Source organism: Sinohyriopsis cumingii, chromosome 2, assembly GCF_028554795.1.
Source record: "Sinohyriopsis cumingii isolate HCF-2022 chromosome 2, ASM2855479v2, whole genome shotgun sequence".
NCBI classification, from domain to species: Eukaryota; Metazoa; Mollusca; class Bivalvia; order Unionida; family Unionidae; genus Sinohyriopsis; species Sinohyriopsis cumingii.
In genome coordinates, this window is record NC_142962.1 from 1,798,093 (window position 1) to 1,821,416 (window position 23,324).

Genomic DNA, 23,324 nt, shown 5'->3' on the forward strand with positions numbered 1-23,324 from the left:
CTATATAATGCATCAGTGTGACGTGGGGTCAATGAAATAAGGTCGCTTTTTTATATTAAAGTGTTTCTAACAAAATATAAAATGAACTTGAAGAAAATCTTTTAGAAAACTATAAACATTGAATGTCAGGCTTTCATGATGAGGGCTGGAATAAAATAAAAATAATGGATATTTACCTGTTTTCTGATTGGATTGTACAAATCACAACTTGTTATTTCAGAAGAATGATGCACCAGCTACAGCTGCAGAATCTTTGCGTATCACCGTTGGAAATGAAATCTATCGAGAAAGACAGGACTATCAGCAGCCTGTAAATGAACGACTTGGCCCACCTGTTGTTCACACCCAAAACCGTGGAGACATGTCTAGAATAAATCAGTATGGCAGTGGTAGGAGAGACTATCCTAATGACCAGTATAGACCGCTAGACAGGGGACCTGACACAGACAGACACTGGGACCATGACAGAGAACAGCTTGACAGGGACTTTAAGAGTATAGACTATGCTCATGGTAGGGACAAACATGGAGATTTCAAAAACCGGCCAGAAAGCATCGGTGTTGAAAGAGCAGATGACCGAGATTTCAAACAAGGTGGGACAGCACAAGGTTATAATGTTGCACAATCTGAGGGTCAAAGATACTCTGTTAACACGACACCTGGAGGATCAGTGAATGCTGGTTCAGCTAGTTTGCAAAAGTTCTCAGCAAGTGAACCACACAGTAATGCAGCTCAACAAAAGCCACTGAAGTCAATTCTTAAGAAGGTAGGAGATTCGGGTTTGCAGCCTACAACCCAAAGCCAGCCCCCAACCCCGATACACCCTGGTCCAGGTGTTTCAGCAGTCCCAGACAATCCTCCAGTAAGCAGTTTACCAGAAGTCAACAGAAATTATCCTAGTTTGCCAGGAATATCCAATTATATGGACCCTGATGATGAGAAGTTTTTGTATGGAGATGGACCACCAGGTTCTAATTTTGCACAGAAGACGGCAGTTACAAGTGCTGTTTATGAGTCTGTTTCCAGCTTTGTGAGTCAACAGAGGAGTCTGTCAGATAAACTAACAGTCAACTCCAGTAATCTTTCACTGTCAAATATGAGTTCAACCAACACTGTTTCGGGTCTTGCTGCTGGTGTTTCGTATGGATCTAGTCAACTACTCCCAAGTGTGACAATGAATAGGGCCTTTGGACAAGGCCCACAGGAGAGAGCTGGAGGAAATTTTGTTTCAGGTAATCAGTTATCAAGACCACCATTTAATTCAGGTTTATCCAATATTGGTCAAAACCAGCAGTCTTTGTTTCCAGTCCAGAATCAGCCTAAATTGCAAACCCAGCAATCCCAGGATGCTTCATTACAAAGGGTTGGAGGAAGCAGTGGTGGTGAAGGATCAGACTTTTGGGGAATGCTAGCCAAGAGCCTTCAAACAGTCAAAGAGACACAGTGTAATCAAGGACAGGGACAAATGGTGACAATCCAAACTGGATCAACAGCACCTGCAGCTCAAACATTTATTCAAGGTGCCTTTTCTCAGCAGGCTAATCAGGAAGGAAGGAATACTGCCAACATGTTTGGAAATCAAACGAAATTGGTAAGTCACCCAAGTCTCTTTCCTTCGGGAGTTCAAGGACAAATTTCCAGTACGCAGGAACAAGCAGCCACTGTTGTTGATGCAAAATCAAAAGAAGATTATGATCCAACCATAGAAAATATTTTGAAATCCATTGGATTTGATTTTGATATGTCAAAAAGAATGCAGGAGAAAGCCAAGCAGAGCAAGAGCACTGATGTTGTCAAGCTAGAGGAAACTCAGTTTGGAATAAACCAGACAGCTTCATTCCTTGGGGGCACTGATCTTTCTCCAGCAGAGATGAAATCTCAACTCTTTGACAGGGGGAGGGGCAAAGATTATAGACAGCCATCATTGAAAGAACCAGATGACTCAAGGAGATATGCTGACGATGATGTAGAGAAAATGATACGAGAAGCACAGGAAACAGTCAGACAAGCTAAAAGGGACTTGAACAGCAGAGAGATGAGTGCACTTAAGTATATCAATGAAGCTTCACCCATTCCAGCAAAGGAGTCACTGTCACCAAGGGAAATTCAGAGGAGGAAGATTATTGAGTCTGTTTCAAAAGCTTATGATATATATGAAAAAATAAATTCACCTGATCGATTTGGAGGTGGTTTTGAGAACAATATGAGACTCAGATATGATTCAAATTCTCAAAATAGATTTTCTCCAAGACAATCACCAGGAAAATGGCCAACAAGACGGTCAAGGTCTCTTGAAAGACGAGAAACTCAGGGGCAACATAACTACAGATCACCAGATGAAAGTACAAAAAGATTAATGACTGCAGGAAGAAGATCAGTTTCCGTTGAGAGGCAGTCAGGATCATCTGGTAGAAAGTCTTGGTCAAGAAGCCCACCTAGAAAGAGGTCAAGGTCTGGTTCAAGAGGAAGGTGGCATCATTCCAGATCATTTGACAGACAGTCTCCTTCTGAGCCTCTGGGAAGGCGATCACGTTCAAGGTCGCGAGGAAGACAAACATGGACAAGGTCACCAGGACAAAGATCTCAATCAAGGTCATTTGGAAGAAGATCCAGATCAAGGTCACCTGGAAGGCTATCATGGTCACGCTCAAGATCAAGATCTCACTCTAGATCCAGAAGACTGTCTCCAGATAAACAAAAAGATACTCTTTTTGAATCACAGCCACCTCAGTCTTTCCAGTCATATCAAGGTGACAACCCTCCACAGAGTGCCTATACATATCCAAACACAAGTCAGCCATATGAATATGGTCCTCAAATGCCAGTAGGCCAGCCATATGGCCCTTTCCCTTTTGGACCAGGATATGGACCACCACCGGGTTATGGACCTCCACCTCCAGGATATGTGCCTCCCCCAGGTGTTCCAGGCTTTGGACCTCCCCCCGTAAACCAAGGATATGGCCCTCCTTATTCGGGGGGAGGCTTTCAGGGACCACCACCAGGCTTTGGACCCCCTCCTCCTCCTGGAGTAACTGGGTATGGGCCACCACCAGGATATATTCAGAACACATACTCACAGACATCTCAGAAAGCCACTGGAGAATCAGCACCTTCAAGAACCCTATTATATCCTCCCATTGAAGACAAAGATACAGGTTTAAAAAAAGAACCACGTTCATTATCATTAGACAAGCAGAGAAGAAGCCAAGACTTAGATACAAAATCGCCATCAAAAGAGAAATCTTCTAAGGACAATGATGTATCACAAACTAGAAATTCATCTAAAGACAAGTTGCCAAAGAAAGAAGAGAAATTCCCCGGCTCTAACAGAACTGTGCTTCCTCCTAAATCAGAATACCATAGAACAGTTGTAATTGGAGGTCCTAGAGTGAAAAAAGATGATGACAAAGCAAAAGATACTACATCTGAGAACAAGCAAAATACTTCCAGTAAGAAAGTATCTCGGTCTGCTTCAAAAGATCGCACAGCTGGTAGTGGCAGTAAGTCAACAGCGAAAACAAACAGTGGGTCCAGGCCCTCAAAAACAGAGGGAGCCATTGATAAGGAACAGCAGAAGGAGCTAGAGGGAAAGCATAAACTCTTAGCTGCTTTGCAAAAGGAACTGGAACGGTTGAAGAAACAACAAAATGAATTAATGAGACAAAAAAGACGACAGAAAGATGGACACAAAGACCCAGTGCTTTTACAAAACAGTCAGCTTCAGGAGGAGATTCTGAAACAAATTGAAAAGATTAAAAGTAAGATGTCATCTTCCCATGGTTTTAGCAAAGACATCAGGAAAGAGGAAGATTCCAAGAAAAAGGAGGCAGATTCGAAGAAGAATGAGGCAGATTCCAAAAAGAAGGATACCGAGTCCAAAAAGAAGGACACAGAGTCTAAAAAGAAGGACACAGAGTCCAAAAAAAAGGACACAGAGACCAAAAAGAAGGAGACAGAGACCAAAAAGAAGGACTCAGAGTCCAAAAAGGAAACAGATTTGAGCAAGAAAGATCCAGAATCCAACAAGGAGGAGCATAGTACAAAGAATGTGAAGGTAGACACCTTGTTGATTTCTTATATTTTTTCACTCTGGTCCCACTTATCTTCATGCAACTTCCATTTCTCCAGTCACAAAAGCATAAGGCCACTAATGGAACTGTGTATATATACATGTATAATGTATTAAGGTTAATAAGCATTCCCAGTGTCTCGGGATAAAAAAGTTAATTAATATCTTAGCTATAATTATAAACATTCCGAGTGTCTCGGGATAAACAAGTAATGTCTTAGCTATAATGGTAAACATTCCCAGTGTCTCTGGATAAAAACAAGTTAATGTCTTAGCTATAATGATAAACATTCCCAGTGTCTCGGGATAAACAAGTTAATATCTTAGCTATAATGATAAACATTCCCAGTGTCTCGGGATAAACAAGTTAATGACTTAGCTATAATGATAAACATTCCCAGTGTCTCTGGATAAACAAGTTAATGTCTTAGCTATAATGATAAACATTCCCAGTGTCTCGGGATAAACAAGTTAATATCTTAGCTTTAATGATAAACATTCCCAGTGTCTCTGGATAAACAAGTTAGTATCTTAGCTATAATGATAAACATTCCCAGTGTCTCGGGATAAACAAGTTAATATCTTAGCTATAATGATAAGCATTCCCAGTGTCTCACAGTAAACAAGTTAGTATCTTAGCTATAATGATAAACATTCCCAGTGTCTCGGGATAAACAAGTTAATATCTTAGCTATAATGATAAGCATTCCCAGTGTCTCACGATAAACAAGTTAATGTCTTAGCTATAATGATAAACATTCCCAGTGTCTTGGGATAAACAAGTTAATATCTTAGCTATAATGATAAGCATTCCCAGTGTCTCACGATAAACAAGTTAATGTCTTAGCTATAATGATAAACATTAACATTTTGATTGATAACTGCCAATCCTGCCATTGTCCAAAGCTGAGCTCACTATTGCCTTGTGGTATAAACAAATTATTGCGAAGTACTTCTAATTTGTTTTATATGTAACAGATTTTTTCATGGTTTGCTTTTTTATATAAAAAAACATATATATTAGTGGACATTAAACTTTATAGATTTGTCAGTTGAAAAAGTTAAAAAATGAGAACATATTTATTGACGGTGCATATATCTCAGTAATAGAGTATGTCGCCATTCACACATTTCAAAGCAAACTTGTTTATTGTTGTAATTATATTGATTATGTAAGGTGCTAGACACAACTATAATCTGTCACACTGCAGACATGGTAGCAATTGGAAAAATTGTTAAAGCTATTCACACTGCAGATATGGTAGCAATTGGAAAAATTGTTAAAGCTGTTCACACTGTAGGCATCGTAGCAGTTTGACTGAAAAATTGTTAAAGCTATTCACACTGCAGACATCATAGCAATTGGAAAAATTGTTAAAGCTGTTCACACTGTAGGCATCGTAGCAATTTGACTGAAAAATTGTTAAAGCTATTCACACTGCAGACATCGTAGCAATTGGAAAAATTGTTAAAGCTATTCACACTGCAGACATCACAGCAATTGGAAAAATTGTTAAAGCTATTCACTCTGCAGACATCGTAGCAGTTGGAAAAATTGTTAAAGCTATTCACACTGCAGACATGGTAGCAATTGGAAAAATTGTTAAAGCTATTCACACTGCAGACATCGTAGCAATTGGAAAAATTGTTAAAGCTATTCACACTGCAGACATCGTAGCAGTTGGAAAAATTGTTAAAGCTATTCACACTGCAGACATGGTAGCAATTGGAAAAATTGTTAAAGCTATTCACACTGCAGACATCACAGCAATTGGAAATATTGTTAAAGCTATTCACTCTGCAGACATCGTAGCAGTTGGAAAAATTGTTAAAGCTATTCACACTGCAGACATGGTAGCAGTTGGAAAAATTGTTAAAGCTATTCACACTGCAGACATCATAGCAATTGGAAAAATTGTTAAAGCTATTCACTCTGCAGACATCGTAGCAGTTGGAAAAATTGTTAAAGCTATTCACACTGCAGACATGGTAGCAATTAGAAAAATTGTTAAAGCTATTCACACTGCAGACATCGTAGCAATTGGAAAAATTGTTAAAGCTATTCACACTGAAGACATCACAGCAATTGGAAAAATTGTTAAAGCTATTCACACTGCAGACATCACAGCAGTTGGAAAAATTGTTAAAGCTATTCACACTGCAGACATGGTAGCAATTAGAAAAATTGTTAAAGCTATTCACACTGCAGACATCGTAGCAATTGGAAAAATTGTTAAAGCTATTCACACTGAAGACATCACAGCAATTGGAAAAATTGTTAAAGCTATGTTAAAAATTAAAAACACGCAGACAGGTAAGGTGTTAGTTGCCAGAGCTTGACATAAATGCAAAGGTCTGAATAAAAAGATGCCAATATCATTTGGCATGCATGTATAAGTAATCCATCATAATACACTGTGATCAGAGGGTATTATCACTTTTTGATATTACTTGGGATCAACTAGATTAAAATGGACTTTGAAAGAAAAAGAGGGCTGATATGTAGATTGTTTACTCAAAATTGTGTGTGTGTGTGTGTGTGTGTGTGTATATATATATATGTATGTGTGTGTGTGTGTATATATATATATATATATATATATATAATTTTTGCAATAATAAAGTACTTTTTGTTCTGTTTGCTTAATGTACTATTGTTTTGTACTTACGATCAGCAAAATAAAAATTGCTCTGAAAACTTTTTATATTCATGAAACTGATACTTGAATCATGTATGGTAATTGCTTTCACATTAATTTATCTATGCCATATGGATCAATGACTGATAATAGATAATACAGTACTTTTGTGATCAAAATACATTCCATTATGCTTGATATTTTCATAAATAGTGACTAGCATTATTCAGGCATACTTTTGATTAAATTGACATTAACTGCGATTGACATTTAATTTTCTTGAACTTAATTTCTATTATGTTTCCAGATTTCATTGGATTGTATACAGTTCTAGAGACTATTAGTTATTTTAAATTATATATATATGCTTTTGCAAGTATAGAAGGACTGAGATATTTGGCATTTATTAGTGTAGCATCAGAATTATACATTAGTTTAAAGTGGCCATGAAATTGTAAATGCAAATTAAATTTGTATCAATTTCCATTGTTCCTCATCACTCATAAATCATGTATATATTTTACAGCATTGTAAAAACTGTTGATATTAAAATAAACAAACAAGCAATGATTTACATATGAGATGGAGTGTGTGCTTCAAATATCAGCTTGGTTCAGATTTCAGTGGCTTTAATTTGTAGTATGATGGAAGATTTCATAGGAAGACCATGAAAAATTGTACAGCACAAATTTTAAGTGATTCACAGGATTAGAAAAATATAAAAGTGTGTTTAAAAATTTATGACATTTCATAAGATTCTTACTGCATCCTGTTTTTGCATTTACGGTATCCTGACTTTTCAACCATTCTATCTTATCAGTGAATGAATCTCCTTTTATATTTTGCACCCAGCATGCTGTACTGTCACTTTTTTTAAAAAACTATTCTGAAATTTAACATTTCAGAAAAATATAATATTAATCTGATCATATTCAAACCTTTTCATTACTGATGACAGAATTGATACTTTAAAAAACAATATTTCAGGACATCAAAGCAGCAGAGAAGGATGATGAGAAACCTGTACTAGAATTTTATGACGGTGGTAATCACTGGTGCAAACTGTGCAATGAAATTTCCAGCAATCTTGTAGAATATTTCCAGCATTTGAGAGCACAGAAACACGTGCAGGTGGTATCAACCTTTATATACAATCTGAATTTTGCAGTATTTTAACCTGTGTAATGGTATTTTATGTTACTCGGCATCAGATTTTAGGGTTCATACTGTCTTTGAAGGTCTTACACAGTTTGGGAAAAATGAGGTAGCATTTTCAAGGCCTTGAAAGTTTGGGAAAATCAAGTAAATTACCCTGTGGTCTTTAAAAGTCTTCAAAAATTGAAATAAATCCAAACATTTTAATTTCTTTCCATAATCAGAAATAAAATTGTCCAAGGTTGTTAGATTTGGATGTAGTCGAGTTTTTTTCTTTTCATCATCCATTCAGTTTCATCATTAAACAGTATAATAGTATTTTGCATTCATTGTTTTCTCATTTGACATAACTTGTATACAAAATGTTAGGGAAAATAGGTCTTGGAATTCTCTGTATGTGGTCTTTGAAGGTTTGGGAAAAGTCTTTGAATTTATCATTCAGAATTCTGTATGAACCCTGGATTTGGTATATTTCCATGTGTATGTGTGTGACTTTTTTGTGGTTTTCTTATGCAAGTGGTATTAAATTATTTTAATTTTCTTCAAATCATAAAGAAATGCACAAAAGAAATAAGACAATTCAGGTGCCAAGGTTCTGATTGTGCCTTTCAACTGTATGGTCCTTTTCTGCATGATAGAAGTTGGAGTTGCATCACAGAAATTATTCCCTTATTTCACATCATGAAATAGGGGCCCCGAGTGGCCGAGTGGTCTAAAGCGCTCTCCATTACAGATCACTGCCATTTCACTTCTGTCTGCGTGGGTTTGAGTCTCGGATTTGGCTAATGTGGATATGTGAGAGAAAGCTTGCCAGTAGCTTCTCCTGGGTCGGTGGTTCTTTCAGGGGTTTTCCCGGGTTCTTCCTCCACCATTAATACTGGCTGCCATGTATAGCCTATCTTGTGCTGAAAAATGGCGTTAAACCCTACAACAACAACAACACATCATGAAATAATTTGTTGGTTCTTCACAAGAGTTGTAGCTTCTCACTCCAAAAAGAAATCTTGAAAAACAAGAAATCTATCTTGTGCATACTTCAGAAAGTTGTCTTTGTTGCTCCTAAGCAAGACATTTTCAAAATGTAGATGTCACAGTTGCTGGAATTTTGTTGTCATAGTTGTGGCTTTTTTTTTGTACCTCATTTTAATTTTTACTTCTTGTACCCGATTTTATTTTTTATTTTTAAAGGTACACAATTTTGTGTAAAGATTTCATTATCTGTTTCTGTATTTTGTCATCTACAAAAAAGTTCTAGACAGTAAAGTTTTGTGAACTTGGAAAGTTCATAAATGGTGATGATTTTTCTGATTATTTGACCAACAATGGGCTTCACTTGTGTGATTCTGTGTCCCTCTGGACACAATGAATATTAACCAACAGTGGGCTTCACTTGTGTGATTCAATGTCCCTCTGGACACAATGAATATTAACCAACAATGGGCTTCACTTGTGTGATTCCGTGCCCCTCTGGACACAATCAATATAAAGTGACTAGTTACAAAATAACTTTATCTTTGATTTGCATGTATCTTTGCAACCAAAATCATTCAGATTTTGCTTATCAAATATGAAGAACTAGAATTTACAGCACTATTCATATTTTTATTTCCACAATTATACCTTGTGCAGTAGACAAGACCCAGGATTCTCTGGTCCATGTCTTCTTTGCAAAGCGTAGACTAATTGTGGCTGGTTCTGAGACAATAGTGAAAGGTCATGTAGCAGTATTTATCGTGTTTTGATTGTCTTTTTTTAGACATGATGTTTAAAGTGTAATGTACCTACGGATCCTTATACATTGTGATTTGTTAAGATAGTGGTGATTTTAACTTATAAATGCAACAAATGAACACCAACCTGATGAACTTCATATGTTTCTATAACCTCTTGTTGCATATTGGGTTCCACTAGACAATCAGAGCAAACTGGTTACTCAAATATTTTAATCCTATGAAACATATTCAGGTGCTCTTTTGAAGTCAGTGTATCATGCATTCATTCAGCAGTTGTACCTGCTGTTATATAGTGATCAGTTTATCAGAACTTTGAAAGCCATAAGCATAAAGTTTTGGATATGGATGGTGTTATGCTCTCACATTGTTTGGTCCAGTGGACTACAGACTGGAAAAACAGGTCTGTATTAGAAATTACCTGATTTTACACTCGAGTCCACCATTAATTTCTGCATGTTTGTCTTGAAAAATTTTGGGATTTAAAAATTAATTTAAATTGTGATTTGTTTTCAGATACTGTAAAACATGTTTACTCTTGATGGCTCAGCTGTTTGCATCATGTTGGGATAAGGCAGAAAAGAGAATTTAGAAACAAAAGGACATTAACCATGGATAGACAACCATATACCCTTGTATACTTCTCCCATTGTTGCCTCCCCTTACAGCTATGATAACTCCACAGCTACCTCAAGTTGTAATTTTTAAGAAACTTGCAGAAATGCTTTTCTCAGTTATCATTGGTTTTAAAAGAAAGTAGCCAGCAGTATCATAAAATAGAACATGCTTAAGCTAGCAGGTCTAGTAATGTCACAATAAATTTATAGATCTATTTATATATAAAAAAATATCAACACTACAGTGATAAAAAATTATGTTTGAAAATGAAACTGATGCCAGGAACAAGCAGATTTGGCAGGCAGTGGCATTATTGTTGAATTCATTCATCTGGGAAGGCTTTTTCATTATTGTCGTTATTGTCATTATTGTCAATGAAAAGCATAAGGATTGCATTTCATTTATTTCAGGGTATCACAATAAATTCTTGACATTTTTGATATTTGAAAAATAATGTTTCTCAAATTCTTTTTGTCACATTTCCTGTGCAGATAAAAATCCATTGTTTGTGCCTTCCAAAACTTAGATAATTTTGTTGTGTAATTTGGAGGGAAAAAAGGTTAACATTGGAACATTAGAACATGTTTTTTCTGTTTTCTCTCCAACTTTATTTTTTCTCACTTATGGAATGTTTACAGAAAGCTACCAACTTTGATCGACCATGGATCCCAGATTCTCTGAAGAATCCCAGGAAGAAGTTGATGACACTGAAGTCCTCATTGATGCCAATTGCAGGTCAGATAGTGAGCCATTGGCTAGGACATGAGATACAGAACCATCAGATGTGTTACTTGGACCTTTTTCTCTCGGGCATTATTAAATAGCAAGATTTAGTTATGTCTTTTCAGGATTCAATTTTGTCTTGTGCTAGATGCAGCAGTTTTTTGTAGAGAGTCTTTTCTTACAATTAAAATGTTGTATAACAATTATCACTGTGATTTTCATGCTGTACAGTGTGTTCTCTTAGACCTTTGTTATTTGGAGGGGGGTGTCATGCCTGCCTTGGCATAATTTTGTACATATATCTGTCATTATATCCATCCACACCCTAGATTAATCTCATTGTGAACGTTTAGTATCTATGCTGTTTCTTGCTAAATGTAAAGGACCATTTAACAGAAATTTATCTTTTGTTAACTTGAATAATAATATTTTTTTGCAGTTATAGAGCTTGATAATAAGCAACTGTAGTTATTATACAAACTGCTTCAATAGAGACAAGTAAATGCTGATGGTGGAAATATTTCTTTTAAGCAAGTACATACATCGATTTATGTGAATGCTTGCATGGATTACACATCTCTTTACCTGATTGAAGTTACAGTGTCTTTCATGTATCCACTTATCAAGCTTTAGAAATTATTATAGAATTAATAAACTTCACAAGTTTTCATAAAGTCAGAAATATTTATTTTAACTGTCAATTCCATTATACCCTCTAGATATTTCTGACAGTATTCTCTTTACAGATGCCAGCAATATCTGCAGTTCAGTAGGATAAAATATTTGCTAGGTATAATGATGGCAGTATAGAATTACCTAATTTGATAGGTATCATGATGGCAGTATAGAATTACCTAATGATATTTTCTCAGAAGAATTTGGTCATAACATTAGTAATAGGTTCCAATAAACAGCTTTTGTAGAACTACCGTGTATATTGGGAAAAAGTAAACAAAATTAATATTCCAAATAAACGATTCAGGCAGGGGAAACTTATTAGGATTAGTCACCCAATTTCTTCAATTAAAATTCAAAAAGTTCCTAAATTGAACTATTCCCATGTTTTGAAGGAGTGGAGTTCATGATGGCTGCAGATGCCTTTTACTGTTCTTTGTGCAACGAGTTTGCTGGAGATGTAAATTGTAGTGCGGCACACCTAGAAAGTGACATACATTACAAGAATTACCAGGTATTTATGTCCCATACACCTAGACCAATAAGTAGGTCTTACTTTTTTTCTTCTGACAGCGGAAACCAACGTTGTCAGGCCTTATTCTATACTGAAGTTTTACGCCATGTTAACCACATCTGTCTCTGTCTCTCAAAATTCTGCCATGACGGCTAGACCTAACTGCAGGTCTGCCCCAAGCATTAGTCAGTTCTGTGTGATATACTCCTCGCTAGACAGTTTCCAGCGGTTGTTCTTGCCTTGGGTGATGCTGTTATCTAAAGCAATTTAAAAATAAGGTCATTAATAGATGTATACATAGGTGATCTGTTCTGACAGGGATTATTACTAAAAAGAGTGCTCTGAAGGATTTAATTCCATGGGTAAAAAAGAAAGAGGGTTTTTAGTTACCATCCGTATACCAAGGTCAGTCAAAACAAATTTATTATTGGCTAGCAAGCGTCCGATAAGTCAGAACTGATGGGGAAATTAACACAGCATATGACTTCAGTATAGAATATGGCCCAACAAAATTGGTCTCCACTGTAAGAAAAGAAGAAAAAGCGGAGGTGAATTTAATAAAGGTCGCATTTTTTGTCTTGCAGAAAATACATGCCATATATACTTGCTTGTAAGTTATGTCCAACTTCAAACAGCATCAATCCTGATCTGCGTTTGCATAATGAGCTTGAAATCAGGGTCTGTACTGTTTATTCTAATGATTACTCCAAACTACATGGACTGTTATCTGCCATTGCTATGGCAGATCTGGGTCTGTATAGTTTAAAGTTGGACTCGACTTGTAGGCAAGTAAGTATATATGATAGGTCCATGACATTAGACAGTGACATTTATAGGATACTGGGAATCTTATAAGTTCTGACTTGACATATTATAGATCAATCTACTATTATTTTACCTGTATGGGAATTTGAATAGAATTGATTGATTTATCATATAGATTTTAAATGTTAAGCATTATGGATTTCCATGACAAATGTAAGTCGTCAATTTATCTGTGGCATATTCCACTTACTAATATAATTGTATTTTCCACTGTTTGTGTTATTTTTCCTATCTATTTGTTCATTCAGTTTGTTTTGTTTATTTCCCCCAAGTGCAGCTATAACTTTCTGATGATAATTCACTCCTTCCGTCAACTTGCAACTGAATATATATGGTTGTTAGACCATATATTTTTAATGAGATCTGATTGAGTTGGTTGACTAATTGTTATAAGCTAGAGCTTCTGTTTTAGTTGATAGGGTTTTGTTTCAGCTCTATTTGCAGGGATATTAAAATGATTTAATGTCAGTTCCATTTCTTTTATAGACAAACTGAATAATTTTGTATTTAATATATGTTTTGCCTTCATGTGATAAAATATGTATTATTTTTTTTCCAGTAAATCAGGTAAAACCCATTATAATGTGATGCTCGGGGTCCAAAGAATAACATTGCTATATAAGCAGGATCACGTTAACAAATTTTTCGAAAAACTTCCCCATCGAAAATGTGCATTGAAATTTCAATGTCATTAGTTTTAACTAACCTCTTGATCATATAATGTGCTAGGGATATGAATAATCAGATTTTCCGAGAGCATGTATTTAGGACGTTAAAAATATAGGTCGCCTTAAATTAAAAAATGGGAGCCATGCTGCCGTCGCATTATAATGGGTTTTACCTGTAGTGCATTCATTTATCTTCAAAGTCATTTTGCACTGCTGACTATGCTTAGCTGTTATAAGATTCAGTTATCAAGTATGATAGCATGCAATGTACTTTACATGTACACATGTAGTATGTCAAAACAGATGGACATTTGTATGATAAGTGTCAATAATGAAACGTTATCACAATCAAAGCCTTTTTATTTATCCTTTTGCTGCTGTTATTATACGTGCATGTGACTACGTTTTATAATTTTATTTTATTTTTTTCTTCTTAGAAACACTGTGAAGAGAATCCCCTTTATGAGAAAAGGATGATGCTGGACAAGGCAACTGCAGTATCTTTGAAGAAAGCTGAGGAAAGTAAAAAGAGGAAGCTAGAGTCATCATCAAAAGAGGATAATGAAAAGAAACCAAAATTGGACAGTGAATCAGACAGTACAGTAGCAAAAGTTGAAGAAACGGTCAAGTCTGATATTGAAATGAAAAGAGCTGGATTTGGGAAGTTCAAATGGGAAAAGCAAGACTCAAATAGTTCAGAGAAAAATGAGGTGGAGGTGGAAGAGGAAGAGGTACAGTTACCAGCTCCACCATCAGGAGTTGCCCAAACCCAGAAAAGTAAAGGCAAGATCTCTATAAATCTTCAGTTCAAGGGAGGAATTAAATCAAGTCCACCTGTTGCTGCAAAGGCATCTGTTCTTCCACCATGGCAACCAGTATCCAAAAAATCTGAACTGAAAGCAAGCCCTGCTTCTAAACCAGTTGAAATATTCCCATTGAGGAAGAAGGCAGATATTGAACCACCTCCTCTGGATATGTTCCTCAGTGTTGAAGGTACCGAATCCAAGGTACCTGTCATTGAGACTAAGAAAAAGATTAGTGCAAAGGAAATCCTGGAGGCTTTTACTGGCAAATACAAGGAAAAAGTGGAAAAGGCAACAGAAATTGCAACAGAATCAAAAGATCAGAGATCCGACACCCAATCAAAGGTTGCTGAACCTGAAGATCAGTCAAGAGATAGTGAAGACAAAAGCAGTACAACAGTGACTATGACACTGTCATCTCAAGAAGAGGAAGCAGACATGATACTTATGGGTATTGATCCCAAATCTAGTCAACCACTGGCTACCATAAAACCACCTCCCCCTGTTTCACAAAATATGAACCTTCCCATCAAAGACAGCAGAGCCAGTTCATCTGCAAAAGAAATGTATGGCATTTTTTTTGATGATGAGGTAAAAGAATCTGGTGATAGCAAAGTGGAAGTGTCTGTGGAATTCAAACTATTTGATATCAATGAGTCATTTATGCCCACATCATCACAGAAGCAACCACAAGGGACTTCAGAAAAAATAGCAAGTAAAGTCCAAACAGAGTCTATTGTAACAGGGTTTAGTCTTGATGATGTACCATTGCCAGTTGGTGATGGACCTTCTCAAAACAGCGAGCAAGGACCTAAAGAAGACAATTCTGATGAAAAGAGAAGAGATGGTACTACACCTCTACATGTAAATTTGGAAATGTCTGATAAACAAGCAGACATAGGAACCAGTGCACAAAAACCAGGTGAACAATACTCTGTAATTAACGAAGGAAAAGCTGCTGAACAACAAGGAATGGACGAGTCTGTTACTAGCACAGAATCAGCAGTTAGTGGGAAAGATGTATCCATGAGTGATGGAGTAGCAGAGCCCATTGCTAACATTGACAACGACAATAATAAATCCAAGGAAGTGGCAGGAGATTCTGAGAAATCCATTCAGAATGAAACTTCATTGGTAGAAGCAAAGGAAGTTCCTATCACAGCAGTTAAACCCGAGTCAGCTGCAAATGAAGCAGAAACAAAATTGGCTGAAAATTCAAAACCAGTAGAAAAATCTACACAAGTTATGTCTGTACCAGATGGTGCTCAAAATCAAGGTTCTGAGTCTAATGAAACCGAGCAGTCAGAAATGAAACAGAAGTCATCTGGACCGATTGAGAAAGAGGTAGACACCAAGGAGATGACCCCATCTCAGACTGCAGAAAAATCAGCAACTGAATCAGAGCAAGATCAGAAACCAATTATCCCATCAAAAAGAACAACTAAAGATGAGAGTAACACAACAGACATTCCTTTTAAGCAGTTAAAGGTAGCTGAGAGGACATCAACTCAAGCAAAAGAAACAGAGGAAAAGCATGCTGTTCAGACTCCATCACCCAAAAAGCCTACTCCCCAAACTAAAGGAAAACAAAAGCAAGCTTCTGGAAGTAAAGTGTCTCAAGCATCAGTGGAAGAAGTCAAGCCAACAAAACCTAAAGAAAAACCAAGTCCATCCAAGTCAGATTCCACCACCACCACCACCATGTCTCCTGGCACTAGTACTAGACTTAAGAGAGGAGCTGCCAATAAAGAAGCCACACAGACTGAGCCAAGGAGGACCACACGAGCATCAACAAGGGCTACCAGGTCCTCCACAAGACTGGCACAAGCTGAACAGAAGGGTGAAGACATCAGTATGGATGAAGGCCAGGCTAGTGTGAATAGTGGTGCTGTCGAAAAACAGGACATTGGAGCGATAAATGATGCAAAATCTGTATCTCCTTCTATTGCAGAGAATGTTGGAAATAAAGATATTATATCTGCAACTTCTGTTTCAGACAAAAAAGATACTGATGCAGGTAAAAAGTCGGTTGACAAACAAACTTTAAGTCCTGAAAAGGAAGGACAAACTGAATCAGACAATGTGACAAAGAGTGAAGACACAGAAGCTGCTATGGCTGAGACATTTGACGGTAAGCTGGAGGTATATCTTATATAATTATACTTTATCAGCAAATGAAAAATTATTTGGTGTGTTTAGAACAATGTCAGCAGTTCCTCGTTATATTCATTAGAATTTTACTGTTCAGTACAAAACATGATCTCATACCAGCTTATTGCAGCAGCTGATTCAACAACATATGTTTGGTTTTTCGGACAAGAGCTAAAGGGGCAAATGCACCACCCTCCATTTAATATATTTGCAGTGAATTGTACTTTTTTATCACAGACATGGTATTTGTATTGGGAGTAAAGATATTACACTCATAAAGTGTTGACAATTCACCTTTATGGTCATAATAAGTTTTGTATGTAAGGAGATCACAGATTTAATTTTTTTTTATACTTTTGGAATTATTTGTTTAATAATCTGTAAAGGATTAATAATCTCATAGGATTATGAGACTAAATCCAGGACCACACTTTATTTCCCCGACAAGAATCATGGTTTGTGGGCATGAAGCCTAGCTCATGAAACATGTACTTTTTCCAATCATATCATGCCTTTATCCATTATCATTGTAGGTGTTGTAGTCAGACATGGGGGGGGGATATCTCATTTTAGGTTTTGTAGTCAGATACATGTATGTGGGGGATATCTCTTGTAGTCAAATACATAGGGGATACTGTATCATAGGCTTTGTAGTCAGACATGAGGGATATCTCATTGTGGGCATTGTAGTCAGATACATGGGGGATATCTCATTGGTGGCTTTGTAGTCAGACACGGGCGATATCTCATTGTAGACTGTTGTCAGACATGGGGATATCATTTTAGGCATTGTAGTCAAATACATGGGGAAAATCTCATTGTAGGTGTTGAAGTCAGACACAGGGAATAGCTCATTGCAGGCTTTGTTGTCAGACACGGGGAGATATCTCATTTTTGGTGGTGTAGTCAGACACACAGGGGACATATCATTATAGGCATTGTAATAAGATAAATGGGGGATATCTCATTGTAGGTTTCGTAATGAGATATCTGGCAGATACCTTATCATAGGCATTGTAATAAGATAAATGGGGGATATCTCATTGTAGGCTTTGTAATGAGATATCTGGCAGATACCTTATCATAGGCATTGTATGTCAGATACATGGGGGATATTTCATTATAGGCTTTGTAATGAGACATCTGGGGGATACTGTATCATAGGCATCATAGTCAGATACATTGGGGATATCTCATTATAGGCTTTGTAGACACATACACTGCAGATATATCATTGCAGGCTTTGTAATCATGAAACAAACTAAGTACAAGAAATGAACTCAGAATGCCAAAATGAAGTAAATTTACGCACAAGTTGAAATGTTTGTGCTTGAGTCGTTTGTGATTACATGATCAGGCTCTGCCATATGAAAACTTCACTTGACTCTAAACTTTACTCAGAAATATTCAGACCAATCAAAATGTTTTTCTCTTCATATTTTGAGCAAGATTCCAGATCACTTATTACTGTAAAGTTTGGAGGGTTGTAGTGGAAGTTGTTTAGCTGAAAATCAGAAGGTTTACAGACTGGTTTTCAGTTTGAGTTTTTGTTTTACCCAACCACATATGAAGCCATATTGAGTAGAACTTACAGGTTTCAGTGAAATGACAAAAAGTATTTAGTGCCTAAAGTTTTTATTCAGAAGTACTGTTTAATCCACATGTGACTGTGGAAACTTTCCTTATCATCCTATGCATTAGACTTTTTCCTCCTGTCACAGTTTTCCCTGTTATCATCATTATAGGTCATCAGTATTTGGTCATAATGAGAACACTTCTCCTGTCAGTTTTCCCTGTTATCATCATTATAGGTCATCAGTATTCGGTCATAATGAGAACACTTCTGTCACAGTTTTCCCTGTTATAATCATTATAGGTCATCAGTATTCAGTCATAATGAGAACACTTCTCCTGTCACAGTTTTCCCTGTTATCATCATTTTTGGTCATCAGTATTAGGTCACAATGAGAACACTTCTCCTGTCAGTTTTCCCTGTTATCATCATTATAGGTCATCAGTATTCAGTCATAATGAGAACACTTATCCAGTCACAGTTTTCCCTGTTATCATCATTATAGGTCATCAGTATTTGGTCATAATGAGAACACTTCTCCTGTTAGTTTTCCCTGTTATCATCATTATAGGTCATCAGTATTCGGCCATAATGAGAACACTTCTCCTGTCACAGTTTTCCCTGTTATCATCATTATAGGTCATCAGTATTTGGTCATAATGAGAACACTTCTCCTGTCAGTTTTCCCTGTTATCATCATTATAGGTCATCAGTATTTGGTCATAATGAGAACACTTCTGTCACAATTTTCCGTTATCATCATTATAGGTCATCAGTATTCAGTCATAATGAGAACACTTCTCCTGTCACAGTTTTCCCTGTTATCATCATTATAGGTCATCAGTAATTGGTCATAATGAGAACACTTCTCCTGTCACAATTTTCCCTGTTATCATCATTATAGGTCATCAGTATTCAGTCATAATGAGAACACTTCTCCTGTCAGTTTTCCCTGTTGTCATCATTATAGGTCATCAGTATTCGGTGATAATGAGAACACTTCTCCTGTCACAGTTTTCCCTGTTATCATCATTATAGATCATCAGTAATTGGTCATAATGAGAACACTTCTCCTGTCACAACTTTCCCTGTTATCATCATTATAGGTCATCAGTATTCAGTCATAATGAGAACACTTCTCCTGTCACAGTTTTCCCTGTTATCATCATTATAGGTCATCAGTATTCAGTCATAATGAGAACACTTCTCCTGTCAGTTTTCCCTGTTATCATCATTATATGTCATCAGTATTCGGTCATAATGAGAACACTTTTCCTGTCACAGTTTTCCCTTTTATCATCATTTTTAGTCATCAGTATTCGGTCACAATGAGAACACTTCTACTGTTACAGTTTTCCCCGTTATAATCATTATAGGTCATCAGTATTTGGTCATAATGAGAACACTTTGATTTAACTGTACATTTTTGTCAAAAGATAGCATCATATTGATTTTTGAAAATTATGTTTGTTTTGAGGGTCCAAGATGTGTCTGAAACCATTGCATATTCATTATACATAAGCTTATTTTGATCATCTGAAATTCCATTTTGTTTCATTTTTGGGTCTATGATAAGTGATGCTGGGCTGAAAAAAATTCTTTCTGTCATGCTTGTGAGTTTGCTTTCTATTTTTGTAACAGAGTAAGGTTCCAATCTGCCTTGTCTTTTTTTTGGTACATTCTATTCCTTTGTTTTTCTCAAACTTGATGCAAATTGATTTCTGACAGTTTTCATATATGAAGTTTTATTTATTTTGCACAGATTTTACTTCTAATATGTTGAAATACTTTAGAGATTGTTCATTCCTGCAATAAATATTGGCTTCTCAAAATAGCTAAGGAATTAAGTTGAGGTCATCAAACTAAATAATTGGGATGTGCATATAGAAAGTGATTATAACGATAGATGGAATGCTACGGTGGCTCAGTGGTTAGAGCATCCTCCTCTGATGTGGGAGTTCATGGATTTGAACACTGGTTGAGTCATACCAACTACTTATTTAAAATGATAGTAGCAGCTGCCTTGTTAGGTAATCAGCATTAAGAAGTTATTGGTAGGACTAGTCTGCCTGGTGTCAGGATAATGTGACTGGGTGGGACATGATGATACGTGTCTGCAGCATGATGCCCCAGTGCAAGACATGACTATAAGCTGCCATACTGCAGACATCATAGCAATATGACTGAATTTTTTTTAAAGTTACATTAAAAATCCAAATCAGGGCCCCAAAAAATCAACCTTGATTGATGAGTTGATTTTTTTACGTCAAACCACAGTCTTCTAGGATGTTTGATGGTGGGATGGACACAAATTTGTTTTTAAAATCTTGCCCAAAAAATGGGGGGGGGGATTTACCTCTTACATTTTCAGATCTAGACTAAACCTGGATTCTGTACTGTTCATACCATTTAACTTTGGTCTAGACTAGACCTGGATTCTGTTCTGTTTATTCCATTTAACTTTGGTCTAGACTAGACCTGGATTCTGTACTGTTTATACCATTTAACTTTGGTTCAAATTTATTAGGATCTCCTATGATGAAAAAAATTATGTTGTCTCTATTTCAGATGCTGGCAGCGATTGCAGTGGAATAAGTATGCAGTTAGGGAGCGACTTTGAAGTTGTAGATGAATGCGAGGATTAGACAGATGTGTGGCTCTAATAATTTGCAAGTTGCCGATGATACTAGTCACTGAGAAGATTGAAATCCAAAGTTTTATCAACTCTTTGAGTTAATTTCCATTTTAGTAACTTACATGAAATAATACTTATTTATTACCTATCCTTTGTTTTGCAAAGACATTTTTTACAAGTATTGACTGTAAATAACAAGTTTTAGACTGATATATACATTTTCTGAAGACTTAAATGTATGCTTTTAAAGAATATGTATAACTGCAGAAATTATTAATGCTAATAAAAGTACATAAATTAATCTTCTCACCCAAAGCTATGTATCACATAAGGCAGCATGATTCGGACATTTGATTTAGTTTATGTCCGTAGAGGAGTTCAGTCCAAAGAAGTACAGTTTACCATGGTTTATGTATGCAACAAGGAGCAAAAGCTTTTGCATTTAGAAGGCTGTGGAAAAATGTGGACCCATTGAAACTTTTGGAGTTACCCATCACTTCGGGTGCCTAAAAAGATGGAGATCCCAGACAGGAGAAAGAATCTTGTTCTCCCTATGGTGTAGTGAGGAAGGAACAACAAACACAGAAAAACCATGTGATTCCAGTGACAAAATATGTTTATGACACTTCCTGCTGTGAAATGGAAGGACACTTGCAGAATCTTGAGAACAGTTCCATTCAGTGGACAGCATTAATTTGTATTTTCCCTTGTTGTTTTCCAGATTATCTGGCAATACATGGATTAGTATGTATATATGTATGTCAAGTTTGACAGCAATTCAATGCAATCCTGTTTATAAAGTGCAAAGTAAGTTAGGTATTCAAAGAAAGCACACAAAACAAAGATAAAGGCACAGTAAGACCCTGTCATCTGGAACTTCATGGGATGCATCCTGGAGCAAAAAGGACTGTCTCCATCAGTTTCCACATATGACATGTTGGATGGCACATAGCTCCTATGCTGTTATACTATTACATCTCGAAGCCTGTTGGATAGGTGGTGGAGAAGGAATAATAATTTGTCCATTCAGAGCAAACAGTTCAAGAAGTCATAAAAGCTGCAAGCAACATAGAAGTTTGAACATGTTATGGAAGCATGTAGAAAACATTAAAGATTTGTACAAGATATTTAGCCATAGTTTTTAATAAAAGGATAGTGATATGTGCTGCATGTTTAGGACTTTTTTTCTGATTTGCTCCTTTTCTTGCAACAATAAAAACCATTACCCAAAAAATAATTTGTTTGAATATTATATGATGATACTAACACATTACTATAATAGTTTTGATTCAGAATGAAAGGTTTTGTAAAATTAAAAGATTTTTATTTCAGTTATTCCTCATTCTCAGTTTGTTTGCATTTGTTTTAACATGTTAATTAACATATATTGTCACATCAATATCTGCTCTCCAGAATAATACACCAACACATTGCATTATTGGAATGCTTATTTTGCCCAAAGACAACCATTTCAAATTTCAAATTTTGCAAGATTGCATATAAAGTATCAGGCATCTTATTGATTTAGCTGCTCTTGTCCCTTGAATTTTTTACTTGGTCTTTTATTGTTTGGGGAAGTCGCTAGTGTGTAAGGTAAAAGACCGGTTTACTGACCATTAGAACCTTGTCCTTAATATAACTTATGGTGTGGAGACTTTTTCGTCAGTATTAGGTTTGAAAATGTGCCTGAAATGTTTGACTCTTAAATATGCTTCTTCTAAATACTCTTTATTGATAAGAGGCATATTTTGGATTCATATTTTGGATTCATATTTTGCCAGTATTAGAGAAAATCAAGAAAATGAGGGTTGGGGGTGGCCAAACAAAATGTCAGGCTGATACATATATTTTTTGGGTGTGATAGTTCCTGAAATAGTTTTGTCACCTTGTTATGTTTGATGGATTGACTTCACAGGTGTTTATTATTTGCACAACATTTATTAAACTCATTCCTAGCAACAGCTTTGAGTTTTAAAATAAGACAATAGAATTTAAACATATCTCAAAGATTTTTGGGGCTTGACAGATTTGTTTGAAAATAGACCCAATGGTTTGAAGGTCAGATAGTGCCTATGTACCACAGACAAAACAATCTTTGCATTATCCCATTTGCATTGTTTGTTGGTAAGTACTGTTAGAAGTTGTTGTTCTTTTTCTTCATTGCTGTTGTCTTCATTGATTAAGGTACACTGATAAATAATCAGATGTTAAAGAAAAATTATGTAGTAGTTAGATTGCTTAGGCTGTACATAATCGCTTGAATAAAAACGTACATAGTATAGTTATGAGTTTTTGTTTGTTTTAATATGAGTGCATTATATATTTTACTTTGGTCTTTGACATTTTGTGCATGAGGGATTAAAAGTATTATTTTAACAGCAGCAAGATTTTACTTTTCTGTGCAAAATGAAAGAGGTAGATGTATCCATGCAATATTACCCATATTTAACCATAACAACAGTAAATAGCATAGCCAGATATCATTATATGGGAATGGTTTAATATTTGGTTTGACATGAAATGTGATGTGATCCCAAGAAATATAC

General features: G+C 36.1%; 1 protein-coding gene across 1 annotated transcript in view; it reads left to right on the forward strand.

The window, feature by feature from the left end:
• The window catches only part of LOC149804200 (uncharacterized), a 33,694-nt gene extending 10,635 nt beyond the window's left edge, over positions 1 to 23,059 (forward strand). The window contains exons 2-7 of the mRNA XM_089937865.1: positions 221 to 4,054; positions 7,696 to 7,839; positions 10,850 to 10,946; positions 12,005 to 12,123; positions 14,054 to 16,550; positions 20,712 to 23,059. Coding sequence (XP_089793991.1) covers positions 221 to 4,054; positions 7,696 to 7,839; positions 10,850 to 10,946; positions 12,005 to 12,123; positions 14,054 to 16,550; positions 20,712 to 20,788 — 6,768 coding nt within the window. The 3' untranslated portion in view covers positions 20,789 to 23,059. The remainder of the gene's footprint in view (positions 1 to 220; positions 4,055 to 7,695; positions 7,840 to 10,849; positions 10,947 to 12,004; positions 12,124 to 14,053; positions 16,551 to 20,711) is intronic.
• The last annotated feature ends 265 nt before the right edge of the window (positions 23,060 to 23,324 follow it).